This window comes from Urocampus carinirostris, chromosome 12, assembly GCF_059441175.1.
Source record: "Urocampus carinirostris isolate Australia breed hairy pipefish chromosome 12, RoL_Ucar_1.0, whole genome shotgun sequence".
Lineage (NCBI taxonomy): Eukaryota > Metazoa > Chordata > Actinopteri > Syngnathiformes > Syngnathidae > Urocampus > Urocampus carinirostris.
Genome location: NC_142360.1, coordinates 38,239,986 through 38,261,146, shown reverse-complemented (window position 1 = coordinate 38,261,146; position 21,161 = coordinate 38,239,986). Strand labels below are relative to the sequence as shown.

At 41.8% G+C, this 21,161-nt stretch overlaps 1 protein-coding gene across 1 annotated transcript in view; it reads left to right on the top strand.

The window, feature by feature from the left end:
• The window catches only part of ncanb (neurocan b), a 256,911-nt gene that overhangs the window by 84,613 nt on the left and 151,137 nt on the right, over positions 1-21,161 (top strand). Inside the window, exon 2 of the mRNA XM_088348929.1 lies at positions 1,678-1,772. Coding sequence (XP_088205055.1) covers positions 1,688-1,772 — 85 coding nt within the window. The 5' untranslated portion in view covers positions 1,678-1,687. The remainder of the gene's footprint in view (positions 1-1,677; positions 1,773-21,161) is intronic.

Here is a 21,161-nt window from a genome sequence, read left to right as displayed (position 1 = left end):
GCCGCGATCCATCATCCTTGGTCAAGTATTGATAAGAGCGAAGCCCAGAGAGATCATTTATGTCACGCGTCTGCGATCCATTATCCCCAGTAGACCATCGCCGAGGCTCTTTATGTTTTACCTTTAGATTTCTTTCGATATGTAGTCTATTTTGACACAAACGCCGCCATGGAAATGAGCGATAGCATGCTGGAGGTGTTTTATTCCCCCCAATGGTCCCGATCCATTATTTTTAGTCAAGTATTACTAAGAGCGGGGCCAAGAGAGAGGATATGTGTCATGCGTAGCGGTTCTTTTTCCTGTTGTTTCACCCCAAAATGAACAGTGCCCGTAAGGCTGCGATCCATTATCCCCTGGTGGACTATCGCTGCTGATGGGGGCTTGCAGTGTTTTTTTTTCGGTTGGCGACTCCTTATTTGCATTTTTTTCAGCTTAGAACGAACTGCAAACATGCTGCCAGGATGCATTATCCCCAACCACTCATTACTGGGAGTGGCGACAGGCAGAGCGCACTTTTGTTCACGGTTGTGGCTGCGATCCTTTATCCTTGGTCAAGTATTCCTAAGAGCGAGGCCAAGAGAGCGGATTTGTGTCATGCGTAATGGTTATTTTTCCTATTGTTTTACCCTGAAATGAACAGTGCCTGTATGGCTGCGATCCATTATCCCCTGGTGGACTATCGCTGCTGATGGGGGCTGGCAGTGGTTTATTTTGTTGGCGACTCTTTATTTGCGTTTATTTCAGCTGAAAACGAACTGCAAACATGCTGCCGGGATACATTATCCCCAATCCCTTAATACTGGGAGTGGTGACCGGCAGAGCGCAGTTTTGTTCACGGTTGTGGCCGCGATCCTTTATCCTTGGTCAAAAATTGCTAAGAGCAGGGCCAAGAGAGCAAATCTTTGTCATGCACAGGGGCTACTTTTTCCTCTTTTTTCACCCTAAAATGAACAGTGTCCGCTCGGCTGTGATCCATTATCCCTAGTGGACTATTGCTGCTGACTGGGGCTGATGGGGGGCTGGCAGTGGTTTATTTATTTTTGTTGGCAACTCTTTATTTGCGTTAATTTCAGCTTAAAACGAACTGGAAACATGCTGCCGGGATACATTATCCCCAATCCCTCATTACTGGGAGTGGCAAGAGGCAGAGCGCACTTTTGTTCACGGTTGTGGCCGCGATCCATCATCCTTGGTCAAGTATTGATAAGAGCGAGGCCCAGAGAGATCATTTATGTCACGCGTCTGCGATCCATTATCCCCAGTAGACCATCGCCGAGGCTCTTTATGTTTTACCTTTAGATTTCTTTCGATACGTAGTCTATTCTGACACAAACGCCGCCATGGAAGTGAGCGATAGCATGCCGGGGGTGTTTTATTCCCCCCAACGGTCCCGATGAGGACACGCACGTAGACCGGGAAAGACAAAACGCGGCTTTAAAAGTCATTAGGTGCAGTCAGCCTCCAAACGGGAGTATAAAGATAATGGCCGACGCTTGAAATGACACACGAGAGAGATGAAACATGACAGTCGCAGCCGGTTGAATCTGTTCTCCCTTTTAAAGCCTTATAATAACCGTCCTCGGGAGCCGTAGATCACCGTGACGGATGAGTGACAGCTGTCCGTCCGGAGACATTCTCTCCGAAAGGCTTACGCAGATTTGGTTTTTTGGTTTTCAGGCCCGGCGGGATGTGCCACGCCATTCCTTGGTGCAAATTGCAAAATCTGCAGAACATGCTGGCGATCCTGCTGCTCCTTCATGCTGTCAGCCCGGGTGAGTACAAAATAAACATGGCGGAATATTTACCGAGGTTCGTACGGGTGCTTAAAACCCTCGGAAATGCTTGAATTGGAATGTGTTTTCTCGGTGAAGAAAATGCGGCGGTTTTTGGTGAAGTGCTTGAAAAATGCTTGAAATGGTTGCCATTGCCGTGTTTTTTGGCAGTCCGACTCTATAGAGCAGGGGTGTCAAACTCATTTTAACTCGGAGGCCACACGATAGAACAAACATTCTGTCGAGGGCCGGACTAGTAGATTCAAGAAAAAGAAAAAGAGAAATAAAGAAATAAGAGAAAGAGTGAGGGAAAAGGAGAGAGGGCGGGACAGAGAAAGAAAAAAAAGGAGAGAGGGAGAGAGCGTGAGAAACAAAAGAGATAAAAAGTTGTGAGAGAGGGGGAAAAGAAAGGGAGAGGAAGAAAGAAATCCAAAAAGAAATAGAAAGACAGAAGGAGAGAAAAGAGAAAAGAAAGTGCGAAGGGTAGGAAGAGAGAAAGAGAAAAGAGAGAAAAGGAAAAAAAAGAAGTTGGAGCAAAATAAGTTAAAAAGACACAGAGAGATAAAGAGACAAAGCAACAAAGGAAGAGAAAAAGAGAGACACGGAGAGTGAAAGAGACAGAGAGTGGGAGAAAAAGAGGGAGGAAGAGAAAGAAATACAAGTACAGTGTCTTTGTTCGATGTACCTGGCTTTGGCACCATCAAGTTGACATATTTCAACCTGCAGCTCAATTTTCTCTTGCGCTTCTCCGAGTGTTGTCTCGCGGGCCGGATTTAATCCCTTAGCGGGCCTGATCCGGCCCGCGAGCTGCCTATCTGACACCTGTGCTATAGACCATGCAATCAATGACGCTGACACGTCTAGTCTGTGTCAGGACCAGAACGGAAACAGGACCCACTCGCGCAACGTTACTCACAGTTATATTGGGAAGAAGGGAAAGGATTGCACACACGATCCGGAGATCGCTGGTCGCGGGGAGCGGGTTGCTCAGACGCGGAAGTGGTATTTCAGTGGCGAGCGATGGCGGTGTCGGGAACGGAAAAAAGTCTAAAGCCAGGAGAGAAGATGTGATCAAGATCAAAAACGGGACGTTATTCGGGACGGGAGAACGGACGTGGTCGAGATCAAAACAGGTCGTAATTCGGGACGGGAGAGCAGACGTGGTTGAGATCAAACAGATCGTAGCGGGAGACAAACAGGAGCCAAAAAACGGGACAGGCGAAAAAGGGCTTGCTGTGTAAAAACAGAGATGGCAGAATGGCAGAATTCATGTCATTTTATAGCAGCCCACTGAAACATAAAGATCATAGATAGGAACAGCGCAGCAACATAGTGACTTTATTGTAGTCAACAAAGCCAACAAAAAAAACGTGTCTTTGACTGGTGCTGGATTTCTTCTGCTGAAGGTACTGGAACATTATAAAACTGTCACGGTTGCCATGGCGCCCAATTGGCCCCTCCCGTGTGGCGCCAGCTGTAGCTTGTTGACAGTTTGGCTCCCTATCAGTATTTAAACTCTGTCCTGTCAGTCCCCTTTTGTCGGTCCGTCTGTGAATCTCTTTTTTCACACAGCAAGCCCTTTTTTGCCTCTCCTGTTTTTTTGCTCGTGTTTGTCTTCCGCGACGATCTGTTTTGATCTCGACCACGTCCCGTCCCGAATGACGACCTGTTTTGATCTCGACCACGTCTGCTCTCCAGTACCGAATTACGACCTGTTTTGATCTCAACCACGTCTTCTCTCCTCTCCTGGCTTTCGACTTGTTTCCGATCCCGACCACATTGTTGCTCTTCCATCCCGGCTACTGATCTGTTTTTTTTTTGTTCCCGACACCGCCATCGCTCACCACGGAAGTGGCACTTCCGCGTTCAGAGCGACCTGCTCTCCGCGTCCAGCAATCCCCTGATCGTGGGCGCAACCCTTTCCCTTTCTTCTAATATAACTTTACGCGAGTGGGTTCTGTTTCCGTTCTGGTCCTGACAAAACTGGCTTTGAAAGTTCTTGAAAAAGGCTTGAATTTGGCCATAAAAAGTAACGCCGTTACGTGTATTCTGTTACTCCCCAAGCCTGCCAGGGTCTCCGTACGAAGTATCGGAACAAAATCAGTCACGGCATCGACAGAATCGTCACCCGTAATCGCGTTTTGCAATTAGCGCCGCGGAAACAACCCCGCTTCATCTTGACGTTCCCGTCTTGGAGTCCATTTGCCGCCAATAATCAAAACCTAAGGCGCTTTTTGCCGGATTCTGCGAGTTTCGACAGCTCAGAGCTTCAAAGAGAAAACCACCATCTCGTCTTTCTTTTTAATCTTGGGTTTTTTTTCCCTATTTACAATTTTAATCCGCTCATTTTGTCAGGAACTCAAGGATTTTTTTTTCTTTCTGCACTTGACTGGCACACTGTTTTAGTTTTGATGAAGCGGAATTCTTATCTCAGCTTTCAGATGATTTTTTTGCTGTTTGTCTGTTTCCGAGTTTTTTTTTTTTTTTGACAGCGGGGATTAAAAAACTTTTTCGGCGAAACTGTCATAACTTCAAATGGACAGATATATTATGTGTTACTTATGTGTTTTTTGCATGCATTCCTACCAACGCTGCTGCTTTTTCCACCTTAATACATTGAATTTTTCTCTCAATTGGTGCCAGACATTATTTTTCATAGGACAACAGAAAATGTACTTCTGTCAGGACCGGAACGGAGACAGGACCCACTTGCGTTAAGTTTCTCCCAAGTTTTATTGGAAGAAAGAGAAAGGGTTGCGCCCGCAATCCGGGGATTGCTGGAAGCGGGAAAACGGGTCAGTAGCCTGGACAGGCGAGCAAAAACGTGGTCGGAAGCGAGTCGTAAGCCAGGAAAGGAGAGTAGACGTGGTCGGAGACAAAAGAGGTCAAAAGCCGGGACGGGAGAGTAGACCGTGTCAGTAAAAAAAAAAAACTGGTTGAAGCCGGGGGACAGACAGGAGCAAAAACAGGTGGGAGTCAAAGTCGAAAAAGGCTTGCCTAGTGTTAACTGAGGTTCGCAGACGGACTGACAAAAGTGGGTTTGAATAGGGACAGAGAGCCAATCAGAGTCTGAGGCAGTTGGCGCCATAGCAACTTAGCAGCTGTAATGGTTTGCTAAATAGCTAAAAAAAGGTAGCTTGATAGTTAGCCAACTAAACAGCCAGGTAGAAAGCAAAAAATTAGATAGCTATGTCACGGTTGCCATGGCGCCCAATTGGCCATGCCTGTGTGGTGCCAGCTGCGGCTCATTAACAGATTGGCTTTCCGTCTTTTTAATCTCAGTGCTCTCATTTTTCCTTTGTCAGTCCGTCAACGAACCTCTGCCCCGCAAGACATGGGTTCTGACTCGGCCCTGTTTTCCTGTTGGTATTTCCAGTCCGGTATTGTTGCGGTTTATTTTTGTCCTGCTAATATCGGTTTCCAGTTTCGTTCCTGTCTATTTTTGTCCGGTTTATTATTTTCTCCAGTTTTCGTTCCTGCCTTGTTTGTCCTGTTTATTTTCAATATCCTGTTTCATTATCTATCCTGTCTGCCTGTCCTGTCCGGTATCGACCCCATCCGTCCAATATCAACTCGGGTAATTGGAATCGATCTCGTCGGTCTCTGGCTTCCTGTCTTTCCACACCAGACCTTCTAAGTCTAACGTGCATGACTCCCCATTTCCCGTAAAATGAAAGACTTGTGTGAGAATGTCACGCGTTTGGGTCCTGATCCTGAGCGCTCAGACAATCCCAAAGTTTGAACCTAAAGTCGCCCCCTGATGGACATTTTAGGCCCTACACGTCCGAATTCTTAAGATCTTATTTTTACTGTGAATTCCTTCTCCACTCCCAAGAACTCTTTGTGACATCACCTAAAATAGCGTAGCATACGTTGCTCCCAGGGTTGGGTAGGGTTACTTTAACTGGATTACTTTCAATGACTTTTGGATTACTCCAATACCAAATAGGCTAATAAAAGACAAAATAAACATTTTGTGCAGGCTCGGGGAGTAACGGAATACATGGAACGGCAAAAAGCTGTTTGGATTGATTTTCATTTTGTTTCTGTCGCATTTTATGTTCGTTTTGCCGGAGATCAAGGCCAGGAGAGAAAGCTTACCACGTGTTGTGAGTCATCATTTTATTCATATTTAGTTACTTTTGTCTTTTATTAGCACATTTGGTATTGGAGTCATCCAAAAGTCATTGAAAGTAATCCAGTTGAAGTAACCCTACCCCACCCTGCTAGTTAGTTTAGGATGTATCAATCTGGCTGGCTTCTGATCTAGCAATGTAGCTAGTTTCTAAGCTAGCTAGCTTCTGATCTAGTTATCTAGTGAGTTTAGGATGTATCAATGTGGCTGGTTTCTGATCTAGCAGTTTAGCAAATGTCTAATCTAGCTAACTTCTTATCTAGTTATCTAGTTAGTTTAGGACATATCAATTTAGCTGACCTATGATCTAGCAATGTAGCTAGTTTCTAATCTAGCTAGCTTCTTATCTAGTTAGCAGGGTTGGGTAGGGTTACTTTAACTTGATTACTTTCAATTAATCAATTAAGCTGTTTGGATTGATTTTCATTTTGTTTCTGTGGCATTTGATGTTCGTTTTGACGGAGATCAAAGAGATCAAAGCCAGAAGAGAAAGCTTACCACGTGTTGTGAGTCATCATTTGATTCATATTTAGTTTCTGTTGTCTTTTATTAGCATATTTGGTATGGGAGTCATCCAAAAGTCATTGAAAGTAATCCAGTTGAAGTAACCCTACCCCACCCTGCTAGTTAGTTTAGGATGTATCAATCTGGCTGGCTTCTGATCTAGCAATGTAGCTAGTTTCTAAGCTAGCTAGCTTCTGATCTAGTTATCTAGTGAGTTTAGGATGTATCAATGTGGCTGGTTTCTGATCTAGCAGTTTAGCAAATGTCTAATCTAGCTAACTTCTTATCTAGTTATCTAGTTAGTTTAGGACATATCAATTTAGCTGACCTATGATCTAGCAATGTAGCTAGTTTCTAATCTAGCTAGCTTCTTATCTAGTTAGCAGGGTTGGGTAGGGTTACTTTAACTTGATTACTTTCAATTAATCAATTAAGCTGTTTGGATTGATTTTCATTTTGTTTCTGTGGCATTTGATGTTCGTTTTGCCGGAGATCAAAGAGATCAAAGCCAGAAGAGAAAGCTTACCACGTGTTGTGAGTCATCATTTGATTCATATTTAGTTTCTGTTGTCTTTTATTAGCATATTTTGTGTGGGAGTCATCCAAAAGTCATTGAAAGTAATCCAGTTAAAGTAACCCTACCCAACCCTGATTGCTCCCTATGGAGCTAGCAAGTGCATGTTTGGGATGTTAATGCGCGTTTGCGGACTCGAAGCGCAGAAAAATGTGAACTTTATCGTCTGGCCTCAGACGAGAAAAAGCAGCGGCAGCCGGTTCCTTTTGAGCCGCTCCTCGTAGGACTGCAGACAGACCTTTTAATCAGTCAGTCGCTGGGACTTGAAAAGCTCCACCGAGATGCTCCGGGGAGGCGTGCGACTTGGCGGGTTACCGGAGGTGAAGAGAAACTTTCTTGTTTTGTTTTTTGACATGAAACGATGTCAGCGTGACGGCTTCCTTCTATTGAAACCCGGCCCCTGCGTGACGTCCGCCGGCAGAGCGTGCCTGTCGGTGCGGGGTCACCGGCAGTCGGGGTTGGGTAGGGTTACCGTATTTTCCGCACTATAGGGCGCACCGGGTTATAGGGCGCACCCCCCAAAAAATAGTTTTTGGTCCTATATTCGACATACATAAGGCGCACCGGATTATAAGGCGCTACAATGGGAACGTCGACAAAACGTTCAGATAGTTCAGTCCAACTTATGACCCCCTTAACATTCCCAAAGCTTGCAAAGAAGCAAATACGTGTCTCAGACATATACAGAAACAGTGTCTGTACGATGTCACTCAAATGCATCGTTCCAAATATCATTCGGAAGGTTAAAGTCTTGGGATTCAAGAAATGCCAACCATTCCTTAATTTCTATTTTTTTTTTCGCTCGCAACTTTACTGTGCATATGACAATAAACACTTGGAATTGAGTTGAATTCACTCAATTCATCACAGCAACATCAAGATCGTTCTAAAACAAGATACCGGGAAAATAGAAAGCCGCATTGCTCACCTAAGTTCTCACGTTCAATAATGATACGCAATCATGGTCTTCTTACAACCGTGAGTGTAGTAAATCCAGGAGAGTCAAATATTTACAAATGCAGACTAATGAAACATGTTTCTTTATGGCGTACTTTAGCCAGCTTGCTATTCAGAGTCATCTTTTTCGGCCAATTGCAGGGTTTGTTTTGGCCCTCTAGCCTATCCGAGGCTCCGAATAACTTCAGCCAATAGCGATCGATTCAAATGATGATTGACACATTGGTTAGCCAATGAAACGCCGGTATATAAATCCCAGCATACACCGCGGACTACTCCACGTTCGGGGGAAAATCGAGTCGGCGGCTGTTGCGTAAGTTGCGAGACCTTGCGACTTAATATTGAGCCATATATAAGGCGCACTGTATTATAAGGCGCATGGTCAGCTTTTGAAAAAAATTAAGACTTTTAGGTGCGCCTTATAGTGCGGAAAATACCGTACTTTAACTGGATTACTTTCAATGACTTTTGGATGACTCCAATGCCAAATATGCTAATAAAAGACAAAAGAAACTAAATTATGAATAAAATGACTCACAACACATGGTAAGCTTTCTCTCCTGGCTTTGATCTCTTTGATATCCGGCAAAATGAAAGTACAATGTTGGCAAAAAGATTGACTTGAGAATTGGAAATTATTTGAATGCAACACAAACTTTTTCTTCTTTTTCCCTGTTTGTTTCTATTTTTTTAATCCCTTTTATAAAAATCTCATTGAGTTTATTTTTTACTAGCTGTTACTTGTTTCTTTTTGTTCTCTATTTATTTTTTTCCCTTTGTTTATTTCTTTTCTTTGTTGTGGCTTTTTTTTCAGAATTTTCCTTCTTTTTTCTCTTCCTTTTAGTTCTTTTTGGTATTTTTTTCTTTTTTGTTCTATTCCCCCTTCCTTTAAGTCATTTTGTGCATAATTTTACATAATATTTTGTTTTGCAATGAAAAAAAACGATACAGAGATAGAGGCTACCGCGGCGAACTTGTTAGATTTGATTGATTTGCCGTTTCGTGATCGTCGGTGTTTACCGGATGGTACCGATAATTGACAAATTTGCGTTTTTCGGTACCGATTTTCTTGTACCTCGTACACGTCTTAAAATGATAGATAGATAGATACTTTATTCATCCCCGCGGGGAAATTCACATTTCCAGCAGCATCCCTGTGCTGAGAACGATACAATAATAAAGCAAAAAGAATACAATATACAAATACCCAATGTGACGTGCTAATACCCACTGTAGCGTGTTATATAGAGTATCTAGATCAGGGGTGTCAAACTCATTTTAACTCGGGGGCCACACGATAGAACAAACATTCTGTTGGGGGCCGGACCGGTAGATTAAAGAGAAAGAAAAAGAGAGATAAAGAAATAAGAGAAAGAGGGGGGGATAAAGAAAGAGAGAGAGGGGGAGAGCCTGAGAAACAAAAGAGATAAAAAGAGAAGTCATGAGAGAGGGGGAAAGAAAGAAATCTAAAATAAATAGAAAGACAGAAGGAGAGAAAAGAGAAAAGAAAGCGCAAAGGGTAGGAAGAGAGAAAGAGAAAAGAGAGAAAAGGAAAAAAAGGAAATTAGAGCAAAATAAGTGAAAAAGACAGAGAGAGAAAGAGACAAAGAGCAACAAAGGAAGAGAAAAAGAGAGACACAGAGTGAAAGAGAAGGAGAGTGGGAGAAAAGGAGTGGAGAGAGAGAGAAAGAGAGAGAGAGAGAGAGAGATACAAGTGCAGTGTCTTTGTGAGAAGCACCATTCTTTAGCAACATCAAGTTGACATATTTCAACCTGCAGCTTGTTTTTATCTTGTGCTTCTCTGAGTGTTGTCTCGCGGGCCGGATTCAATCCCTTAGCGGGCCTGATCCGGCCCGCGGGCCGCCAGTTTGACACCTGTGATCTAGATAGTGCTACACAGAATACACATTGCAATAAAATACAGTAATATGCAATGTAGGGGGTGTGGTTGAATGTGGGCCTTTACTCCTTCGGGTGGAGTTAAAGAGCCTCATGGCATGAGGAAGAATAAAATGCATAATAATGAAATGATCTACGAAATGATCTGCATTTCTATAGCGCTTTTCAAGTCAATGACTTCCCAAAGCGCTTCACATTGTGCTTCACATTTCCCAATAGCGGCCGTGATCTCTGCCATGTAAGGCGCTAACCTGCTTATTGGGGGTAATTGGGGGTTCAATGTCTTACCCAAGGACACTTCGACATGTAACACGGACAAGCCGGGATTCGAACTGGGATCCCTTAATCCTAAAACGATCGCTCTACCTCCTGAGCTACTGCCGCCCCCAAAAACATAAACATACTTTGTACGGCAAACAGATGCAAAAACGTACAGATTGACAGTTATGCGTTTTTGATCCTGACCACGTCTACTCTCCTGTCCCGGCTTTCGACATCTTTTTGTCCCCGACCACGTCATTTCTCCTTTCCTGGTTTACGATTCGCTTACGACCCGACCACGTCTACTCTCCTTTCCTGGCTTACGACTCGCTTCCGACCCGACCACGTTTTTGCTCTCCTGCTACTGACCCGTTTTTCCGTTTCCGACACCGCCATCGCTCGCCACGGAAGATCCACTCCCACATTCAGAGTGACCCGCTTCCCGCGTCCAACCCTTTCTCTTCCTTCAAATAAAACTTGTGAGAAACGCAACGCAAGTGGGTCCTGACTCCGTCTGGTCCTGACAAAATACGGTTATTGTGTTTCTTTCGCATTGACAGTTACTTCCTGACAATCCACCAATAGGAGCAAGGGAGCGCTCAATATGTAGAATTTAAATCATGTAAAGCGATTTGACAGGCAGCACGGCGGCGCAGTGGTTAGCGCGTGTGCGGCACAGTTCTAAGGTCTCGGGAACCTCCTGTGTGGGTTCAAATCCAGCTACTGGACTTCCTGTTTGGAGTTTGCATGTTCTCCCCGTGCTTGCGTGGGTTTTCCTCCAGGCAATCCGTTTTCCTCCCACATTCCAAAGACATGCATTTCAGGTGGATTGGCCGGTCCAAATTGTCCAAAGGTGTGAATGAGCGAGCGAGTTGTCTGTCCCTGTGTGCCCTGCGATTGGCTGGCAACCAGTTCAGGGTGTCCCCTGCCCACTGCCCGATGATTGCTGAGATGGGCTCCAGCACCCCCGCGACCCTACTGAGGATAAGCGGTACGGCTAATGAGATGAGGTCCAAATTGTCCCTAGGTGCGAATGAGCGAGTGAGTTGTCTGTCCCCGTGTGCCCTGCGATTGGCTGGCAACCAGTTCAAGGTGTCCCCTGCCCACTGCCCGATGATGGCTGGGATGGGCTCCAGCACCCCCGGGACCCTACTGAGGATAAGCGGTGCAGCTAATGAGATGAGATGAAAGCGATTTGACGCTAAGATGGAGTGAAAAACACAGGAGAGTATCCAGTTGACTGGTCTGGGGGCGAAAACTACCGCAAGACGTGGGCGTAAATCCACTCCTGCTGCTCTCCAAATGCCATTTGTGCTCACCTTGTGTCGGCGGGGGGCACAAGAGAAGCCCCCCGCCCCGCACTTCATCATTCCCAAAACCTCAACCGGCAGTCTTCTTTGACCTCGAAAATCTCCTGTTAACATTTAAAGACTAACGCTCTCACTGACATTTTTTTTCCCTTCTTATTTTTCGTCACCGGGGCAACGCTTCCGTCCCTCGAGGCATTAAGGCTCGTCATAACTTTTCCATCTAAATGCAGATTTATAACGCTGGCAATAAGCACCCCCTCACTAGTTTATGTTAATCACTGCTGAGGAGGAGGGCTACATGTTTTTTTGGGGGGGGTCCTCCTCATGGACTGCATTTTGCCAGAAACTCAAAATTGTACCTTAAAAGATGGGAAATACGGTAAATGCATGATCACAATGAAACGCGTCTGTATACAGTAATTATTGTGTGAGTGATTTCATACAGTGTCTAGCCAATTGCCACATTTCAGGCTTCTAAATTAGGAAATGGAACCAAATTATTTCAACATTTTATATTACCGTATTTTCCGCACTATAAGGCGCACCTAAAAGCCTTTATTTTTTTCAAAAGCTGACCATGCGCCTTATAATACAGTGCGCCTTATTTATGGATCAACATTAAGTTTTCTAACTAACCGCCGACTAGATTTTCCCCCGAACGCCAAGTAGTCCGCGGTGTATGCTGGGATTTATCTACCGGTGTTTCATTGGCTAACCAATGTGTCAATCATCATTTGAATCGATCACTATTGGCTAAAGTTATTCGGAGGTCAAGGGGCGGATCCTTTTTATCGTTTACAGGCTGGCATTGGCTCGAACGGCAAAACAAAGGCTGCAATTGGCCGAAAAAGATGAATGTGTATAGCACGTGGCTGACGGCATACAGAAAGCATTTTTTTACTATTCTGTATTTGTAAATATTTTATTCTCCTGGATTTACTACACTCACAGATATAAGAGGACATTGGCTGCACATTATTATGAACACAACGACTTCGGTGAGCTACTCCGGGTTTTATATTGTCCCTGTATCTTGTTTCAGACTGAACTCGATGTTTCTGTGATAAGCGGTGCAGATAATGGATGGAATGGAGTGTCTATTTTTAAATTCAACTCAATTCCAAGTGTTTATTGTCATATGCACAGTAAAGTTGCGAGCGAAAAAGAAAATAGAAACTAAGGAATGGTTGGCATTTCTTGAATCCCAAGACTTTAACCTTCCGAATGATGGAACGATGCATTTGAGTGACACCGCATCCGCACGTGTTTTCGACACGTATTTGCGTCTTTGCAAGCTTTGGGAATGTTAAGGGGGTAATAAGTTGGACTGAACTATCTGACTGTTTTGTCCACGTTCCCATTGTAGCGCCTTATAATCCGGTGCGTCTTATGTATGTCAAAAATAGGACCAAAAACGATTTTTTTTGGGGTGCGCCCTATAACCCGGTGCACCTTATAGTGCGGAAAATACGGTATATTTCTGTCAGTATTTTTCTAGCTATAATTTTGGAAATCGTCCGGATTGAAACAAATTATTCTTTACTGGATTCAGCTAACAAATTTGCCTCTAGGTGTTGCTTGTGCTTCACTATAAACCTTTTTCCTGAAGGATGCTAAAATTTCCTACACTGATTAAAAATAAAAAAACGCTTTTACTTTAAGTTATTTGAGTTCTGATATTAATTACTAATCCCAAGAAAATGGAATCAATGAACCAGGTTGATTGAAATAGCACACCCAAATAATTAACACAGAAGGCATGTTGAGGCTTTTGAGTTTTTCCTTGCCCTCATGTTGTTTCCAGATCAGGGGATGGTGTAATAATAGCCTGAAATAACCTATGCAGCCATTTGAGACTCTTTGTGATTAAGGGCTATACAAATAAAAATGACTTGACCTTGATAAATAAATACATTACAAAAATATACAGTTGCAAATACATATTATACATGGTTACACATATTTACAAAGAGACAGTACACCGAGAGAGTTTTCAAAGCTTTAATAATAATATTATAACTTTCATCCCAAACCGTGCCTGTGTACGGTAGCAAAACGCTACTAACAACACGCTCGCAACAGAGTAAACGGCTCTGTTAAAAAAACATACCGTACTTGTAGTGATCACGGTAAACCGTCCTCATTTTCCTCCTAATAACTGACGTCTTCAAAGTCGTCTTCCCCAGTATGGAAAAGACGACTATGTCATATCGACGTCGTCCCACGCTCCCTTACTCAAAAACACGCTAGCAACACGCTTGCAAAGTAAAGTATACGTGCAATAGCTCTGTTTCCTTCTTTATCGGACTGCTCGATTGCTTTTAGCTTGAAAGCTGCGTCATGTGCCTTTCTTTTTGCAGTTTGCATGGTGAGGATATTTCTACGCTAATTTAACTTGTGCACAAGCTAAGAAGTTGCAGTCTTCCTCGGCGCATATATTTCACCGGTCTAAATCTTACCTTTTGTACTCGAGCGCGGTGGCGGCTGTTAGAAAAATTACCGTAAATTCCGGACTATATAGCGCTCCTGATTATAAGCCGCACCCACCATTTTTTAAGTGATCTGCTACTTTTGTTCTTACACAAGCCGCACCCATATATAAGCCGCATACACCCGCATTAAAACTTGTGACTCAATCACAAGTTTAACCCAGACTGGGCTGTAGGCTCCACGATTGTAGCTGCATAGATAGCACACAATTCCAGTGTCACAGTTGGCATCATCGATGATAAATGATACCCGTAATTAATGTATGATGCAGACTTGTAATGTCCGGGTCCCGTTGAAAGTAATCCAAGGAAACAAAATGTATATTTCCAAAGTTAAGGGTGGGAAAAATATATATCCACTATTGTCCGCTGCTACAACAGACAGATCTACCGGTAACTCAGCTTTACCCCAATTCCCATCAGCCCGCGTGTGCTCCGCCCCTTCTTTTTGATTCGGCCGTTAGAAAAATTCCACAAATTGGCCGCTTCGCTGAATAAGCCGCAGGGTTGAACGTTTGGGGAAAAAAGGAGCGCCTTATAGTCCGGAATTTACGGTAGTCAACTGAAGAGAACCCGGAAGCACGATTAAATATTATCGATGGAACTCAGCTGGAAAAGGAACACACCTGTCTTTGTTCCCCGAGTTGGCCCGAACCTTAAAATCTTCGAGGTCTGCGTTTAAGAGGAAGGGTTAGAAATGTTAGCGCGCGGTAAACAATGATCAGTGCTTCATCCTCGAGGGGATAAAGGCAAACGGTGACAGCAGCCAGGGTGTTATATACTCCTAAAGATGCTTCGCCTGCGCATAAATTACCCGCGGAATCGCTTTCATCACGCCGTCTGCCGTTTCGTAGAAGCAATTCCTGGCATTTAAATCGAAAAAAAAATGTCCAAAAAAAAACCCAGTATCCATAAGCCAGCACTCTTCATCAGTTGTCTATTTGTCTTATGGAGTCCCCCAGGGATCTATTCTAGGTCCATTGATTTTCTTTCCCTTCACTTCTTCTCCCAAGGCAATGTTCTCAGAAAATGCAATATTCTATCTCATTTCTATGTAAATGACTGTGTACATCATGATTACATTTGGCGAAAGCCGGCAGTTTCTTTAAAGTACTTGAAAGGAAACTCTGAATGAATGTTGAGAATCGAGCAAATGCCGTCCTTTGCTGCTTCGGCAATGTGCATGTTTTCATTTTTCAGTAAGGTTAACGTATTAAGCAGAGTGCAAAATATAATTTATTGCTTTGGTTGCAGAAACCTTTTCTCGGTGATGTTTTTCTACTTTTAAGATATTTTTACTTCCTCTTAAATAACACAAAGTACTAGGGGTTTTAGTTAAGTCGTTTTATTTTGGCGGGATACAATAGTTAATATAAAATGCGTGCAAAAATATAATGTAATAATATAACATATCCACCCAATATAAAATAATATAAAATAATATAAAATTATAATAATATAAAATATTTCTAAAATATAAAATATGATATAAAATATAATAGATACTATTACACATAGTGCATAAAAATCCATTCTTATTCTATTCTTATTCAATTCTATCTCCAGTGATGGAATTTTTTTCTCATTTAAAGTATTTTATTTCTTATACTTGCGTTTTGTATAAAATCGTATAGTGGAGGTTTATATTTAAGAAGTCAAATTTTGGGGTATTGCTATCGGATTGTGTACACTGGAAACATACTCCGTATCGGGAAGTATTTTCTCATTTGAAGCAAAATATTACTCTTTTTAGGATATTTTAGCCTACGTTTTTGTATTAAATGATATACTGAGGGTTTTATTTAGGTGGAGGCTAATGCATTACAAACACTGCACTCCATTAGAAGAAACACCTTTATTATTTTAACTCATTCGTTTCTTATTTTAGTATTTATTTACCGTATTTTCCACACTATAAGGCGCACCTTAAAGCCTTTATTTTTTTTCAAAAGCTGACCATGCGCCTTATAATACAGTGCGCCTTATATATGGATCAATATTAAGTCGCAAAGTCTTGCAACTAAGGCAAGCAGCCGCCGACTCGATTTTCCCCCGAAGGCGAAGTCGTTCGCAGTGCATGCTGGGATTTGTATATCGGCATTTCATTTCCCAGCCAATGTGTCAATCATCATTTGAATCGATCACTATTGACTAAAGTTATTCGGAGGTAAAGGAGGCGGATCCTTTTTATCATTTACAGGCTCGCATAGGCTAAAGGGGCAAAACAAAGCCTGCGATTGGCCGAAAAAGATGAATGTGAATAGCAAGTTTGGTTGTCTACGGCATGGATAAAACATGTATTACTAATCTGTATTTGTAAATATTTTACTCTCCTGGATTTACTACACTCACGGATATAAGAGGACCATAGTTGCACATTATTATTGAAATCAACGACTTCGGTGAGCTACTCCGGCTATATATTTTCTCGGTATCTTGTTTCAGAGTGATTTCGATGTTTCTGTGATTGGTCTTTTTAAAATTAAACTCAATTCCAAGTGTTTATTGTCATATGCACGGTAAAGTTGCGAGCGAAAAAGAAAAAAGAAACTAAGGAATGGTTGGCATTTCTTGAATCCCAAGACTTTAACCTTCCGAATGATATTTGGAACGATGCATTTGAGTGACATCGTACAGACACTGTTTCCGTATATGTCTGAGACACGTATTTGCTTCTTTGCAAGCTTTGGGAATGTTAAGGGGGTAATAAGTTGGACTGAACTATCTGAACGTTTTGTCCACTTTCCCATTGTAGCGCCTTATAATCCGGTGCGCCTTATGTATGGAAGATATAGGACCAAAAACTATTTTTTGGGGGTGCGCCCTATAACCCGGTGCGCCCTATAGTGCGGAAAATACGGTACTTTTTTTCCCTGAAATAAAATAATATACCGGAATTTTATTGTTACTCAATTATATTTTTCATTTTTTCATGTTGTTTTAATTTGATTACGTACTTATAATTTTCTGGTATATTAATGGATATAGAACATATAAATTATTACCCAATTGACAGAAAATCTTTCTCATTTTTAACAATCTTTCTCTGATTTTAACATATTTTTCCCATTTTTTTTAGATACTATAAAATACAGTGTTTTTTATCTAAGTAGTTTTATTTTTTTTTACTTTTTTTTTACTGCATTTATTCCGCAGCAAAAAAAAATTCTCGCCTTTTTCAGTTTAAGTATTTTCCTCCATTTCTTTAAATATGTTTTTCTTTGTTTTTTGAATAAAACAAAGTAGTTTAGGGTTTATTTTTGAATAAATGTGATTATTTTAAGGACAATTTCACCTCAGAACATTTTAAAGTATTTTTTAAATCAGAATGCTTATGTAGAAATGGGCCTCTTTGTCAAGTTTTCTTTGTCTATGTGTCAAAAGGAGTCCCCCAGGGATCTGTCCTAGGTCTTCTTATTTGTTGTGTATTAATGTCCACGCATTTGTACGCCAGAGGTTAAATAAGCAACGTCAATATCATTATAAATTATGAAATTAATATATTAATATATATTTTTCCTTTAGTCTGGAACACTTTGATTGTATACATGATATAACTTTTTTTTAGGATGTACATGGACTATTATAACTATTGTACTCGTAGGTAGAAAAAGGTTTAACGCGGACCACAGGTCGTGTCATGGTTCAGCGCTTGCACCCCCTTCTTCAAGAGATTGCAGCATTACCCCATTTTCCAATTTCCCTTTCAATTATCCTGCCCAGGTGTTCACCAATCTCTACAATAACTACTCTGGGCTCCCACTTCACGTTGCTAACTCGTTTAGAATGCTTCTTATGAAATACACTCACCAATAAGACAAGCTTCGCCTCCCATGACCCTATACTCCAGTTTCCTCCTTGTTCCAAGATCTCCCACTCCAAACATCGTTCATATTCTTAAATCTCCTTCTCAATATGTCCCCCACCTCAAGACCGCTTCTCGAGTTTCCTTCTCAAGTCACCCTCTCTAGTTTTCCCTCCTTGTTCCAAGATCTCCCACTCCAAACATCATCCTAAAGGCATTCTCAAATCTCTTTCTAAAGATGTCCCCCACCTCAAGACCCCTTCTTGAGTTTCCTTCTCTAGTCACCCTCTCTAGTTGTCTTTCCTTGTTCCAAGATCTGCCACTCCAACCATCTTCTTAAAGGTGTTCCCAAATCTCCTTCAAGATTCTAGCCACTCCAAGACCGCCTATCAAGTTTCTTTTTCAAGTCACCCTCCCTAGTTTTCCTGCCTTGTTCCAAGATCTGCCACTCCAATCATCTTCTTCAAGGTGTTCCCAAATCACCTTCAAAAGTCTAGCGACCTCAGATCCGCCCTTCAAGTTTCCTTCTCAAGTCACCCTTTTTTAGTTTTCGCCTACTCGTTCCAAGATCTGCCACTCCAACCATCTTCTTAAAGTTAATACAAAATTTCCTTCAAGATTCTAATCACCCCAAGACCGCTTATCAAGTTTCCTTGTCAAGTCACCCTCTCTAGTTTTCCTCTACTTGTTCCAAGATCTGCCACTCCAAGCATCTTCTCAAAGTTAATACTAGATCTCCTTCAAGATTCTTGCCACCTCTAGACTGCCTTTCAAGTTTCCTTCTCAAGTCACCCACTCTAATCTTCCACTACTCGTTCCAAGATCTACCACTCCAATCATCTTCTTCAAGGTGTTCCCAAATCACCTTCAAGATTCTAGCCACCCCAAGACCCCCTCTCAACTTTCTTTCTCAAGTCACCCTTACTAGTTTTCCTTCCTTGTTCCAAGATCTGCCACTCCAACCATCTTCTTAAAAATATTCCAAAATCTCCTTCAAGATTCTAGCCACCCCAAGACCGCCTATCAAGTTTCCTTCTCAAGCCACCCTCTCTAGTTTTCCCCTACTCGTTCCAAGATCTACCACTCCAACCATCTTCTTCAAGGTGTTCCCAAATCACGTTCAAAAGTCTAGCGACCTCAGAACCGCCTGTCAAGTTTCCTTCTCAAGTCACCCTCTCTAGTTTTCCCCTACCCGTTCCAAGATCTGCCACTCCAATCATCTTCCTAAAGGTGTTCCCAAATCACCTTCAAGATTCTAGCCTCCCCAATACCTCCTCTCAAGTTTCCCTATGTAGTCTCCTTCTCAAGTTTTCGCTCCTCAACAGTCCCGGTTCCACTCTCCCTTGCTAAAATCACTTTTTGTTAATTGAATCAATGCCCCCTTCCTGTTTTACATCTCCTCGTGTCCTGCATTTGGGTCCGTCCCGACATCCCGTGACTGACAGAAAAAGGCTTTTTTTTTTTTTTCTCAGAACAATCCCTCCATTAAGATCCAATCCAATACTTGACCTTTTTCACTCCAGAAGAGAAATTATTGCATATCACCTCCTTTGTTCCATCCGTTACGCCTCAAGGACGACCGTCTGAACACAAAAACCTCTTTGATCAAATGAAGAATGTTATTCGAAAAGCAATTTTAGAGAGGTAGGTTTGAGTTTTGAAGAGGAAATGATCGGAAAATGAGAGGGTTTTTTTTTTTCTTTAGCTTGAAACCAGCCTCATAGGATGCGTCATCACAGACTATTGTGCTCGTATGTAGCCGGGATCTAATAGCACTGAGTGCAGCGGGCCTATTTTCTCTTCCTACATTGCAACCTTTTCTCCTGTTCTTTCTCCTATTACGGCTTTTTTTCCGCCGCACTAGGTTTTTTTTTTTCTTCATTCACTCGTCGCTGCTTTAGATAGGCACGTCTTGTTGTTCTGCCATTGTGAGAGGGACAGAGCCTGACAATGATGTTTCTCTTTATGGGGCTAAAAATAAAATTGGGTTCTTTTTTTGCAGATGTTAAAGAGATTATGTAAAACTGATTTTATTTTTAAATCTACTACTATTGATTCTAAGATTTTGTAATAATACTCAAATGGGCAACATAAGGTATTCTGATGTGACCGGAGACTTGATTCCCATAAATGTAAACAATATTTTAAAAACTATTTATTCACAAAAAAGGAATTGGTATTGGATAGTGTATGGAAAAAGAACAAAGTTATCCAGGATCTCTCCGGTTCTCATGACTTAAAATGGAACAATAACTAGCATTAACTTAACAAAATATGAAAGGAGGACCAAAAAATATGCTGGAACACTAACTCAGATCGAACAAAAACATAAAAGGAAAATAACACAAAATATGTTGGCACCCCAACTAGCTCTAAATGAACAAAACATGAAAGTAAGACAGGAACACTGACTATCTCTGACTGAACACAATGTGAAAATAAGACAATGCATGACATAAATTGGATCAAACTCGCTCTAACTGAACACAATGTGAAAGAAAATAATACATGGCAAACAATTGGACACACATACGCTCTTACTGGAGAAAACATGAAAGGAAACAACTCATGACTTAAAATGGAACAATAACTAGCATTAACTGAACAAAATATGAAAGGAAGACCAAACAAATATGCTGGAACACTAAGTCACTCAGACTGAACAAAAACATGAAAGAATATGTTGGCAACTAGCTCTGAATGAACAAAACATGAAAGTAAGAAGGAGCAGGACTTAGAATGGAACACTGACTATCTTTGACTGAACACGGTGTGAAAATAAGACAATACATGACATGAATTGGATGCGTAACTAGCTCTAACTGAACAAAATTTGAAAGTAAATAATACATGGCATACGATTGGACACACACTTGCTCTTACTGGAGAAAACATGAAAGGAAACAACACATGACTTAAAATGGAACAATAACTAGCATTAACTTAACAAAATATGAAAGGAGGACCAAAATAATATGCTGGAACACTAACTCAGACCGAACAAAAACACGAAAGGAAAATAACACAGAATATGTTGGCACCCCAACTAGCTCTAAATGAACAAAACATGAAAGTAAGACAGGAACACTGACTATCTCTGACTGAACACAATGTGAAAATAAGACAATGCATGACATAAATTGGATGTAACTAGCTCTAACTGAACACAATGTGAAAGAAAATAATACATGGCAAACAATTGGACACACATACGCTCTTACTGGAGAAAACATGAAAGAAAACAACTCATGACTTAAAATGGAACAATAACTAGCATTAACTGAACAAAATATGAAAGAAAGACCAAACAAATATGCTGGAACACTAAGTAACTCAGACTGAACAAAAACATGAAAGGATATGTTGGCAACTAGCTCTGAATGAACAAAACATGAAAGTAGGAAGGAGCAGGACTTAGAAGGGAACACTGACTATCTTTGACTGAACACAGTGTG